This window comes from Cervus canadensis, chromosome 6, assembly GCF_019320065.1.
Source record: "Cervus canadensis isolate Bull #8, Minnesota chromosome 6, ASM1932006v1, whole genome shotgun sequence".
Lineage (NCBI taxonomy): Eukaryota > Metazoa > Chordata > Mammalia > Artiodactyla > Cervidae > Cervus > Cervus canadensis.
The window spans coordinates 77,321,790-77,335,497 of record NC_057391.1 but is presented as its reverse complement, the minus strand read 5'-3'; the positions used below and the strand labels follow the sequence as shown (position 1 = coordinate 77,335,497).

The window sequence follows — 13,708 nt, the reverse complement described above, 5'->3', positions numbered from 1 at the left end:
CGAGGGTACTGTAAGATCACAGATCAACAATGAGCAAAACATAAAAACAGAGCAGCACTCACAGAGAACGAAGACTAAGACCACAGATTTGGCAACTACAGATTATTAGCTCACAAAGACTGTAATTTCAGTACTGCAATGAGGAAAAAAGTATGGACGGGTCTTGAAGAAATAGAGCAGTTGACACAGGTGCCTTACTCTAGAGGTCTAAAAATGGAGAGAGAAGAAAGCAAAGATAGTTGATGGTATAAACAGAACTAAACAAACAGTTCTCAGGATGGGAGAGGGTTCTGCACATTAGTATGTACCAGGCAAATAACCAGAACTGGCTAAGAAAGGGAAGAAAACAGTTCGTGTTACCCATGCACAGTGATGTTGCATGGAGGGTGAAAATTTTGGTATTTGATTCTCCCATTTATGGAAAGCTTAAAATTGGTATTTCAGAGACACTATTTGAACAAAAGCAAAGGGATGCCAATCATGTGCTCTTGGTATCCTCAAAGAATAAATATGCTAGTTCTGACATTATTCTATCTACCACTGATGGATTTTAACAAATTTCACCTACATAATAGAAGACTTAAAATATGAGACTAGGAGGGTTAATGTTGTTAAATTAAAAAGAAATGAATTTCAAGAACTCAAATTCTTGGGAATTCCCTGGCAGTTCAGTGGTTAGGACTTGGTGATTTCACTGCTGGGGTCTGGGTTAAATCCCTAGTCAGGGAACTAAGATTCCACAAACCATGTTCAGTTCAGTCCAGTCGCTCAGTCGTGTCCGACTCTTTGCGACCCCATGAGGCGATGCCAAAAAAAAAGAAACCAAACTCTTTCTTTTAATAAGTGTCCAAACAGTTAATAACAAAAAAAAAGTTTAGGAAGTTTAATTCACATATCATTTTTTTTAAAGTTTATGTCTTTTGTTCCTTACCCAATCTAATGTAAACATCCAAGGAAAATAAATCTAAAAGTTACATTCTTAATATAATTCAATGAATGATACAAAACCTTCTGCCTTTTAACACAGCTACTATGCCGGAGTCTGAAGAGAAGAGATGCTGGTACCTTAAGCAGTGAGTACTGACAGCTGGCTATCACCAGGCAGAACTGGAAGACCCAGATATCTCTGAAGAAGCCTTGTATAAGAAGAATGGATCCCAAGAAAGCCACAAGAATAGCCAAGATGACAGCTAACACATTTTCCAGGATCTCACGATTTCTGTCAACAGAAAAAAAATTATCAGTAAGTACATTATCAATATAAGAAATGAATCAGAGTGAAAAGGGGGAAGACATCCATATGAAGTTCATATTATATTTGCTATGATATTTTTTTTTCCTTTGTACTAGGTTTGAACAAGGCTTTGGCTCATACTGAAAAAGTATGCCTGGCTGAGACAGAAAGCTAGCATACATTCTTTAAAATTTTTAAATTTACTTTTAATTGGAGGATAATTGCTTTACAATGTTATATTGGTTTCTGTCACATATCAACATGAATCAGCCACAGGTCCTCAGCCATGTCCTCTCCCTCTGAAACCCCCCTCCCACCTCCCACCCCATCTCATCCCTCTAGGTCGTCACAGAGCACGGATCTGAGTGCCCTGTGTCATACGGTGAATTTCCAGGGGCTATCTAACTGTACACACGGTAAAGCGCATGCTTCAATGCCACCCCCTCAATCCGCCCCACCCTCCCTTCACCAGTGTCCACAAGTCTGTTCTCTCTTCCTGTGTCTTCGCTGCTGCTCTGCAGGCAGGATCATCAGCACCCTCTCTCTCGATTTCATATATATGCACTAATTTACGACCTATGTCTTTTCCTGACTTACTTCATTCTGGACAATAGGCTCTAGGTTTATCCACCTCATTAGAACTGAGTCAAACGTGTTTCTGCTTATGGCTAATATTCCATTGTCTATATGTACCACAACTTCTTTATCCATTCATCTGTCGATGGACATCTAGGCTGCTTTCAGTTCAGTTCAGTCACTCAGTCATGTCTGACTCTTTGTGACCCCATGGACTGCAACATGCCAGGTCTCCCTGTCTCACCAACTCCTGCAGTTTACTCAGACTCATGTCCTTGGAGTCAGTGATGCCATCCAACCAACTCATCCTCTGTCGTCCCCGTCTCCTCCTGCCCTCTATCTTTCCCAGCATCTGGGTCTTTTCAAATGAGTCAGCTCTTCGCATCAGGTGGCCAAAGTATTGGAGTTTCAGCTTCAGCATCAGTTCTTACAATGAATATTCAGGACTATTTTTCTTTAGGATGGACTGGTTGGATCTCTTTGCCGGCCAAGGGACTCTCAAGAGTTTTCTCCAACACCACAGTTCAAAAGCATCAATTCTTCGGCACTCAGCTTTCTTTATAGTCCAACTCTTACATCCATACATGACTAATGGCTCTAGGTTGGTGATCACACCATCATGACTATCTGGGTCATGAAGATCTTTTTTGTACAGTTCTTCTGTGTATTCTTGCCACCTCTTCTTAATATCTTCTGCTTCTGTTAGGTCCATACAATTTCTGTCCTTTATTGTACCCATCTGTGCATGAAATGTTCCCTTGGTATCTCTAATTTTCTTGAAGAGATCTCTAGACTTTCCCATTCTATTGTTTCCTTCTATTTCTTTGCACTGATCACTGAGGAAGGCTTTCTCATCTCTCCTTGCCATTCTTTGGAACTCTGCATTCAAATGGGAATATCTTTCCTTTTCTCCTTTGCCTTTTCCTTCTCTTCTATTCACAGCTATTTGTAAGACCTCCTCAGACAACCATTTTGCCTTTTTGCATTGCTTTTTCCTTTGGGGATGGTTTTAATCCCTGCCTCCTGTACAAGCTCATGAACCTCCGTCCATAGTTCTTCAGGCACTCTATCAGATCTAATCCCTTGAATCTATTTGTCACTTCCACTATATAATCATAAGGGATTTGATTTAGGTCATGCCTGAATGGTCTAGTGGTTTTCCCATAGTGGCTATATCAATTTGCATTCCCACCAACAGTAGCATACATTCTTATGTGCAAATAAAGCATGCTACAGAGAACTGTGATGTTCTAATTATAATACATAATATAGTTTTAATTTCTAGGTTATAACTTTACTCTTCTTAACATCTGCTTTTCTGTCAAATTTGTTGCCAAATAACTAACCAACCTGAATGGCAAATAAAGGAAATATACAAAGAAATAAGTTTGAAAAAAACTATTTGTCTCATTACTTCTCAAGGAAAAGCTACTCACAAAAGTTAATATGTGTTAAAAGTCTTGATTTTAAGGAATATTTATTGACATGGGAACATGCTCAGTACATCGCTATACAAAAAAAGCAGTTTTATGTCCTATCAATATTATTCTATTGATTAAGAAGATACACCATATATCGGTATAATGGTGTTCTCTGGGTGGAAGGAATGTGGCTGGCCTCTGCCTTAAAGTCTTTGTATGTATATTTCATAAAAAATTGCATTTATAATCATAAAAATGGTTTCATTTGTTTTTATTAAGTCAACGCCCTATTTATAATTATCAGTTGACCTAAAAAATAAAATTCACAAACATCTCTGTACCATTTCACTTGACAGTTTTCCCAGATGAAAACAAGTTCAACAGTATTTTCAAAATCAATAAATGGAACAGTGGCATCTCTTCATTTGTTCTTGTGTGGCAGATGTGGAATTCCAGATTTGCTGAGCCCAGTGATTCCTGGTAGCCCTGCTACACGACATGCTGCCACACTGTTGGTCTCTGAACATGTGTTCCCCTTTCAGCTTTTTTTAGATTTCAATTTTGCTGAATCCAGTTTATCAATCTGTTTATTCATTGATCCTGTTTTTTATGTCACATCTGAGCAATTTTGCCCAAGGTCACAAGTCTTTTCTCCTATGTTTTGCTTTTTTCTGAATTTTATATTTTAGACTTTACACTGAGGTTTATGATCCATTTTGAGTTAATTTTTGTAATATGATGCAAGGTAAAGAAACAAGTTCTTCTTTTTTTTTCCTTTGCATAGAGAAGTCCAGTGGTTCCAGCACCACTTGTTGAAAAGCCTATCCTTTACTGATTTGGGATATTATTTTGACACACTCTAGACCTGAATAGTTTTCTTTATGGGAAGGTGTTTAACTACAAGGCCCACTTATTTGATAGGTATTGTGTTTCTTAAGTATTATATTTCTTTCAGAGTGAAACTTGATAATTTCTATCATTCAAGAAATTTGCTTATTATCTTATTTACATATAACTGCTCATAATATTTTATTATCCGTTTATTACTTGTAGAATCTATAATGATATCCTAGCTCACATTCCTATCATGATATCCTAGCTCACATATCCTAATCTGTAACATTTTTTTGGTCCTGATCATCCTGACTAGAATGTATTAATTTAATTGAGGTTTTGGTTACTTGACTTTTCTGTCTTCTGTGTCTTCAGTGACTTCTGCTTTTTCTCTAAAATTTTGTATCTTCTGAATACTTAGGTTTGACGTGTTCTTCTTTTTTAAAGTTTCCTAAAGGGAAGGTGAAGGCTCTGAATTGACTTTTCTTCTTATTTAGTGCTATAAATTCTTCCAAGTACTGTATTAACAACATCATAAAAATTCTGGTAGGCTGTGTTTCATTTTTATTCAGTTTAAAAATATTTTCTAATTTACCTCTTGATTTCTCCTTTGATTTGTGAGTTATTCAGAGGTGTTTAGCTTTCAAATATTCAGGAATTTTCCAAGGTTCTTTTGTTACTGACTTATAATTAACTCCACTATGGTCAGATAACACACTACATAGAACTTGAATCCTTCTACGTTTGATCCTTATACTATGGCCTAGAATACGGTTTATCTTGATAAAAGTTCAAGTGTGTGCATAAAAGAACATATTTTGTTGTTATGAGCGAAGTGTTTCCTACATGCCTATCAACTTAGGTTGGTTGACAGTATTGTTCAAATTTACTATATCCTTATTGATTTTCTACACTTGTTCTATCAATTATTGAGAGAGGTATATAGGTTTAGACGGTAAAGAATCTGCCTGCAATGTGGGAGACTTGCAGGCAATCTGCCTGCAAGGTTCGATCCCTGGTTTGGGAAGATCCCCTGGAGAAAGGAAAGGTTACCCACTCCAATATCCTTGCCTGGAGAATTCCAAAGACAGAGGCTACAGTTCATGGGATCGCAGAGTCAGACACGACTGAGCAACTGATACTTTCACTTTCATGCTGAATTCAACTATAATTGTGAATTTATCCATTTCTCCTATTTCTATCAGCTTTTACTTTGTAGAACTGTTTAGATGTAGAAACATTTAGAATGGTTAAATCCTATGGATTAACTAACCCTTTATCATTATACAACCACCTCATTTTATCTAGGAGTAAAAAGAATATTTTCTTTGCTCTGAAATCTACTTTGCTATTAATTCAGCTATTCCAACTTTAATTTGATTAGTGTTAGGATGATCTATCTTTTCTACCTTTATATTTAAAGTGCATTTCTTATAGGCAGCAAAAAGTTGAGCCTTGCTATTTTCTCCAGTTTGACAATTTCTGACTTTTCCCAACTATCACCTTGTCATTTATCTTGTGTCAATCTGTTTTTGATCTCTTTTTCTGCCTTATTTTAGATTAAGAGAATAATTTTTATAAGTCTATTTTATCTCCTTTATTTTTTTAACTTACCAGTTATAACTCTTGTTATTTCAGTGGTTGCTTTAGGGTTTAAAGTATACGTTTTATGACAGTCTAACTCAAATAAACTTATATCAATTCACATATAGTGTAATAACCTTATAGCAGTATACTTTCAAATGTCCTTTTCTGGCCTTTATGCTATTATTATCATGACATTTACTTTTACTTATGTTATAAATCACACAATATACATCATTATTATTTTTGTTTAAACATCCAACTATGTCTCAAAAAGATTTAATTAGTAAGAAAAAATCTTATATATTTATTCATGTAGTTAACATTGCATTCATGTTTTGTTTCCTTGGGTAGCCCCATATTTCCAGTTGGTATTATTATCCCTCTGCCTGAAAGAAATCTGGTACTATATTGTACTGCAGATCTGCTTGAAAAAAATTCTTCCCACTTTTTTCCAGTCTGAAAATATCTTTATTTCATCCCAGCTTTTGCAGTTTTGCTGGCTACAGAATTCCAGGTTGAGCTTTTTCTCCCTTCAATACTTTAAAAATGCTGCTCCATTATCTTATTTGGATTTTGTCCAACAATAAATCTGATGTCTTGTCCTTGTTCCTCTATACAAACTCTATCTTTACCCTCTTTAAGTTTTAAAAATTTTATTACTGGTTTTGAACAACTATGTGCCTTGCTATAGTTCTTTTCATGTTTCTTGTACTTGAGGTTCAAGGAGATTCTTCAACAGTTTTCATCGAATTTGGAAAGTTTTCCACCATTAACTTCCTCAAAACTTTTTCTCTCTCTCGGAGCATACTTTCATTTTGTATGTTCTTTTTGTTGAGGGGAGGGAGGGAAGAGAATTCTTCTTTTTTCTTTTGTTTCACTTTCAATAGTTTCTACTGCCATGCTTTCAACTGCATTAATATTTTCTTCGGTAATGTCTAATCTACCATTAATCTCATCCACTGTATTTTTCACCTCAGACATTTTAGTTTTCATCTGCAAGTTCAATTTAGGTCTTTTTTTTTTTTTTTTTGCGTCTTCCATGTCTCTACTTAACTTTTATTAACATGCAAAGTATAGTTATAACTTTTAATGTCTTTGCTAATTCTAGTATCAATGACAGGTAAAGGCTGGTTCTGACTGACTCATTATTTCCCTCATTATATATCACGTTTTGTCATTTCTTTGTATGCTTGGTACTCTCTGGATGCCAGACCTTGTCAACCTCAACTTTTTATGTGGTGAGAATTTCTGAATTTCTATATTCTTGAACTTTGCTATGCTACTTGGAAACAGTTGGATCCTTTCAAGTCTTGCTCTTACTTTTTACAACTTGCTAGGTGGGTCTGGAACAGTGCTCATACTAGGACTAATTACTCCCCATTTCTAAGGCAGGACTTTCCTGAGTACTCTACATAATGCACCATAAAATATGAATTATTATGAGTTTCTTCAGCCCAGAAGGTGAGGACAGGCACCATTCCCAGCCCTGTGTGCCAGGCACTGTGCCTCTATTTCTTTTACATGATTCTTTTACATGATTTACATGATTTCTTTTACATGATTCTCTCCCCTGATCTAGTCTCCTCATACATTCTCTTACCAATACTCTGTTAAATAGTGAGGGGATCCACTACACATCCCTGAGGTTCTCTCTGAGCAGTGATCCTCTCTCTGATGTTCTGTCCCACAGACTCAAGCTGCTCCAGTCTCCCTGGACTCTTAGCTCCATCTCCTCAACTCGGGAAGTCTGCTGGACTCTACTTCAGGATCACAACCTGGGAACTCTCTTTAGGCAGTGAGCTGGGCAACTGCAGGGCTCACATAACTTGCTTCCTATCTCTCAGGAATCACTGTCTCTTCCTGTCTTATTTCCAGGGTCTTGAAAACCACTGGTTCATGCATTTCATCTGTTTTTCATTGTTTCAGGTGGAAGAGTAAGTCCAGTCTTTTTTACTCCACGTCAACTAGAAGCAGCATCTGGCCACCAAGTTCATAACTAACTACTGCTATTTACTATTAAGACTAGTGACAAGAAGTAGGGAAAGAAACTTCCTCTTATACCTTTTATAGTAAGAGTCAATGTAATATGTATAACCTTATGGCCATTAACACCTCCTATTCTCTGGCTTTTAAATACAGTTGCATGATTCTTAATGATAAAAATGATTTCTAAAATAGAAAATACTTTCCAACATGGAAACCAAGTCAATTACTCAATGGGTAATTTGATACGTTTCAATTTAAAAGTAAAATCTACATTCTCACCTATCAAACAGGGCCAAAAGTGTGAGTCTGTCAAAGTTAATGCCAATCCACAGCTGAGGCAGGATCCAAAAGCGATAATAGTGTTTAACTTTCTGAGCAGCTTCTTCTGTTGGACCATAAGTAGCTGCCAAATCAGGGCTTAGGTCAATGTCTTGTTGTTCCAATAAATCTGTGTCGATGGTCAATAGTCTGTTCAGTCGGATCTGTGGAAGAGAAAGCTAAAAGAAAATCAGCACTGAAAGGCTTAAAATATTTTTAATCAAGTCATGATTCCAGGTCTATCCAGTCAGCTTGCAGATTACCAAAACCACCTTAATTCTCTATACTAGTCCACTCTTGTGGATACTTGATGATCACTAGAAACCACAGAAGGTGACAAAGGAAGAAAACTACAACAAAGCAAATCAACTGATAGGGCTTTTGGAAAGATTTTATTAGCAAGTATTTGAAATTTCAGCATTTTATGGCTGTACAGCTGGTGGATCCATTCCATGACCTACAGAGAATGATTAGTGGTGTCCCCCTCCCTGTCCCTTCTCTTCTCTCATTAAGCTGTGAAGCTCACTACTATGTTAAATGTAAGCTCCTCTGCACTGGATTCAATGCCTTCAACTCTCAATTCTTCCTACACTCTCTTAGCATCATTACTGCTGTTTTCAAATCCCTCCCATACGCATTTATTTTTGTTTTGGCAGACTGTTCAGCTGAGGCTATACAGGATATTACCACATTACGTTTCTTTCAGCTTCAACTGATCCATTCACCTGTTCACCAGTTTCTCCTTCCTCTGAAAGAATCAAAAGTTGACTACATCTAGCATAGCACTAGCCAGAATTGTGCTATCTCAAGGCTCTCATACCATTTAATGGTGGAAAATACTACTATGCCATTTAACACAAAGGACTTGAGCAAACAGATTATAATTAATCCCTTTGGCACTAAATTTATCTAAATATCTCTTATATATTGCTTAAAAGGATTTCATCTACTTTATTTTTCTAACCTCAATATATACATCTTGATATATATCACACAAAGGCAGTGCTATCTTTGTTATCTTTTTAAAATATACCCACTGTAGCTTATATGTTTTTTCAATAGAGCAATAACGTCACTAAGCTCTCCCCTCAAAGACACACACACACATACACACTGATTTAAAAATAACTAATAGTTAACCAACAGTTAGGTTAAGTACCAAATCAGTTAGCTATGTACCAAAACCATAATATTCAAAGTGAAGTTTTAAAATGGCACACCTAAATTATGACATTGGTGAGTAAATAAGACCTTTACAAACCCTCAGAAGTGTAATTACTCATTCATATATAGCTAATCCAACTTTATGGTGTTTTATATTTATTTCTTAACAAAGGACTTAAGAGACGAGACCCATTATGGAACAGCAAAGGTGATTTTGCCATAGCTTTCAACAAAATCAATATTATATAACCTCATCATCTTTCTGCTTTATATAACTACTTAATCTGAAAATATATCATTTTATAAAAATAAAGGAAAACCTACCACATCATGTGGATAAAATCGAACTGAGGTAGAACTGGATACATGAGAATCCGTGTCACTAAAATAAAATAAAAAATACTTTAGGGAATAAACAGCTTGTCAAGTAGTAGAAAGAAAAATAAATGCATTAAAAATTATATGATATTTACACTGTCTTTACTTTTCCATGTAAACTTCAAAATACAATGTCAAATTTTCCTAGGGTTGTGATTAGGCACATAGCCTGTGGGTCAGAGTATCTATATTCAAACCTCCTCCTCAACTGAATGAGATCTTGGACAGTTATCTAATCTTTTAACACCTCAGTTTCCTCACAGGATAAGAGTACTTCTGCACAAGGTTAGGTGGCCCTACACAGCCAGCTCATAGTTTCACTGAGTTAGGCGAGGGTCATGGTTCTGAGAGTTCTGACAAAACATGGCCTAGTGGAGAAGGGAATGGCAAAGCACTTCAGTATTCTTGCCTTGAGAACCCCATGAACAGTATGAAAAGGCAAAAAGACAGGACACTGAAAGATGAACTCCCCAGGCTGGCAGGTGCCCAATATGCTACTGGTGATCAGTGGAGAAATAACTCCAGAAAGAATGAAGAGACCGAGCCAAAGCAAAAACAACACCCAGTTCTGGATGTGACTGGTGATGGAAGTAAAGTCCAATGTTATAAAGAGCAATATTGCTTAGAAAACTGGAATGTTAGGTCCATGAATCAGAGTAATTGGAAGTGGTCAAATAGGAGATGGCAAGACTGAACAATGACATTTTAGGAATCAGCGAACCAAAATGGACTGGAATGGGTATATTTAACTCAGATGACCATTATATCTACTACTGTGGGCAAATCCCTTAGAAGAAATGGAGTAGCCACCATAGTCAACAAGAGTCCAAAATGCAGTACTTGAATGCAATCTCAAAAATGACAGAATGATCTCTGTTTGCTTTCAAGGCAAACCATTCGATATCACAGTAATGGAAGTCTATGCCCCAACCAGTATGCTGAAGAAGCTGAATGGTTCTATGAAGACCTACAAGACCTTCTAGAACTAACACCCAAAAAAGATGTCCTTTTCATTATAGGGGACTGGAATGCAAAAGTACAAAGTCAAGAAACACCTGGAGTAACAGGTAAACTTGGCCTTTGGAGTACAGAATGAAGCAGGGCAAAGGCTAATAGAGTTTCCCCAAGAGAACGCACTGGTCATAGCAAACACACTCTTCCAACAACACAAGAGAAGACTCTACATGTGGACATCACCAGATGGTCAAAACCAAAATCAGACTGATTATATTCTTTGCAGTCAAAGACAGAGAAGCTCTATACAGTCAGCAAAAACAAGACCAAGAGCTGACTGTGGCTCAGATCATGAACTCCTTATTGCCAAATTCAGACTTAAATTGAACAAAGTAGGGAAAACCACTAGACCATTCAGGTATGACCTAAATCAAATCCCTTATGACTATACACTGGAAGTGACAAATAGACTCAAGGGATTAGATCTGATAGACAGAGTGCCTGAAGAACTATAGACGGAGGTTCGTGACATTGTACAGGAGGCAGGGATCAAAACCATCCCCAAGGAAAAGCAATGTAAAAAGGCAAAACGTTTGTCTGAGGAGGCCTTACAAATAACTGTGAATAGAAGAGAAGCTAAAGGCAAAGGAGAAAAGGAAAGATATACCATTTGAATGCAGAGTGCCAAAGAACAGCAAGGAGAGATAAGAAAGGCTTCCTCAGTGATCAGTGCAAAGAAATAGAGGAAAACAACAGAATGGGAAAGTCTAGAGATCTCTTCAAGAAAATTAGAGATACCAAGGGAACATTCCATGCAAAGGTGGGCACAATAAAGGACAGAAATGGTATGGCCCTAACAGAAGCAGAAAATATTAAGAAGAGGTGGCAAGAACACACAGAACAACTACACAAAAAAAGATCTTCATGACCCAGATACTCACTCACCTAGAGCCAGACATCCTGGAATGTGAAGTCAAGTGGCCCTTAGGAAGCATCACCACAAACAAAGCTAGTAGAGGTGATGGAATTCCAGTAGAGCTATCTCAAATCCTAAATGATGCTGTGAACGTGCTGCACTCAATATGCCAGCAAATTTGGAAAACTCAGCAGTGGCCACAGGACTGGAAAAGGTCAGTTTCCATTCCAATCCCTAAGAAAGGCAACGCCAAAGAATGCTCAAACTACCGCACAATTGCAGTCATCTCACAGGCTAGCAAAGTAATGCTCAAAATTCTCCACGCCAGGCTTCAACAGTACGTGAACCATGAACTTCCAGATGTTCAAAATGGATTTAGAAAAGGCAGAGGAACCAGAGATCAAATTGCCAACATCCATTGGATCATCGAAAAAGCAAGAGAGTTCCAGAAAAACATCTATTTCTGCTTTATTGACTACGCCAAAGTCTTTGACTGTGGATCACAACAAACTGTGGAAAATTCTTCAAGAGATGGGAATACCAGACCACTTTACCTGCCTCCTGAGAAATCTGTATGCAGGTCAAGAAGCAACAGTTAGAACTGAACATGGAACAACAGACTGGTTCCAAATCGGGAAAGGAGTATATCAAGGTTGTATATTGTCACCTTGCTTATTCAACTTATATGCAGAGTACATTATGAAAAATGCTGGACTGGAATCAAGATTGCTGGGAGAAATATCAATAACCTCAGATATGCAGATGACACCATCTTCATAGCAAAAAGTGAAGAACTAAAGAGCCTCTTGATGAAAGTGAAAGAGGAGAGTGAAAACGTTGGCTTAAAGCTCAACATTCAGAAAACTAAGATCATGGCATCTGGTCCCATTACTTCGTGGCAAATAGATGGGGAAACAATGGAAACAGTGACAGACTTTATTTTTGGGGGCTCCAAAATCACTGCAGATGGTGACTACAGCCATGAAATTAAAAGATGCTTGTTTCTTGGAAGAAAAGTTATGACCATCCTAGACAGCATATTAAAAAGCAGAGATATTTCTTTGCCAACAAAGGTCCGTCTAGTCAAGGCTATGGTTTTTCCAGTGGTCATGTATGGATGTGAGAGTTGGACTATAAAGAAAGCTGAGTGCTACAGAATTGATGCTTTTGAACTGTGGTGTTGGAGAAGACTCTTGAGAGTCCCTTGGACTGCAAGGAGATCCAACCAATCAATCCTAAAGGAAATCAGTCCTGAATATTCATTGTCAGCACTGATGCTGAAGCTGAAACTCCAATACTTTGGCCACCTGATGTGAAGAACTGACTCATTTGAAAAGACCCTGATGCCAGGAAAGATTGAAGGCGGGAGAAGGGGTCGACAGAGGATGAGATTAGTTAGATGGTATCACCAAGTCAATGGACATGAGTTTGAGTAAACTCCAGGAGTTGGTGATGGACAGGGAAATCTGGTGTGCAGAAGTCCACGGGTTCACAAAGAGTCGAACATGACTGAGCGACTGAACTGATCTTAAGGTTCTTGTGAAAATTGTTTAAGAACGCAATTAACATATAGTCAGGAGCCACAATAAATTTAATCTATATGATAGTCTAGAACATGACAATTCAGTTTCTACAGTTCACTCAAGTTTAGATTTCAAAACTTGAGACCTTAACACATTACGGTGTAAGGAATGGTTCTTATCTTGAATTATGTTAAACATAACTGTTCTCATTGCTCCATCCTCCTATTGCTTCCACAGTTACAAAATCATCTACACATTCCAATTCAATCTGAGGGTGTAAACTCTGAAACAGTACTAAAAGAGCTTAAAGAGTACAGTTTTTTAAATGTTCAATGTTTTTAGCATGCTAAGTGACCACAAGATCTTATTGCTTTAAATAGCCCCTCAAAACTGAAAAAACCAAGTGAACTGTCCATAGATGTGTAACATTTAAATAAGTGTCCCATTATTAAACAGGAGTCCTAAAATAAAAATCAAATGACCCTTGTGGGGAAAAAAAAAAAAGTGAGCTAACCAACCAACAGTGAATTTCAATACAGCAATTTGAACTAATTAGTAAAAGTTTCAGAAAAATTTTAACACTTTCTAAATTATAACTGTGTTATATGATCAAGATCTCTATTTCTTATTTGCTTTCCTCCAAACTTCTGTTATCTTACATAATTTCTTCCTGAGGGAAGGAGAGAAAAGAAATTAAATGCAACACATGACTTATATTTTAAGAAATTCCTCCTCCTTATAACTGGTAAACATGTTTTAAAATGAAATGAAAGACGATCATTTAAAAAGACACCTGACTGAAATCCTCACACAGAAA

General features: G+C 37.1%; 1 protein-coding gene across 5 annotated transcripts in view; it reads right to left on the bottom strand.

Moving 5' to 3' along the window:
- PCNX1 (pecanex 1) overlaps positions 1-13,708 on the bottom strand; it is a 178,798-nt gene that overhangs the window by 75,661 nt on the left and 89,429 nt on the right. For 3 of the 5 annotated variants that reach the window (XM_043472429.1, XM_043472430.1, XM_043472432.1), the window contains 3 exons: positions 9,445-9,502; positions 7,918-8,135; positions 1,066-1,219 (listed from right to left, as the gene is read on the bottom strand). In XM_043472429.1, the coding sequence (XP_043328364.1) occupies positions 1,066-1,219; positions 7,918-8,135; positions 9,445-9,502 (430 nt within the window). The remainder of the gene's footprint in view (positions 1-1,065; positions 1,220-7,917; positions 8,136-9,444; positions 9,503-13,708) is intronic. The other 2 variants (XM_043472433.1, XM_043472431.1) reach the window with 1 other exon arrangement.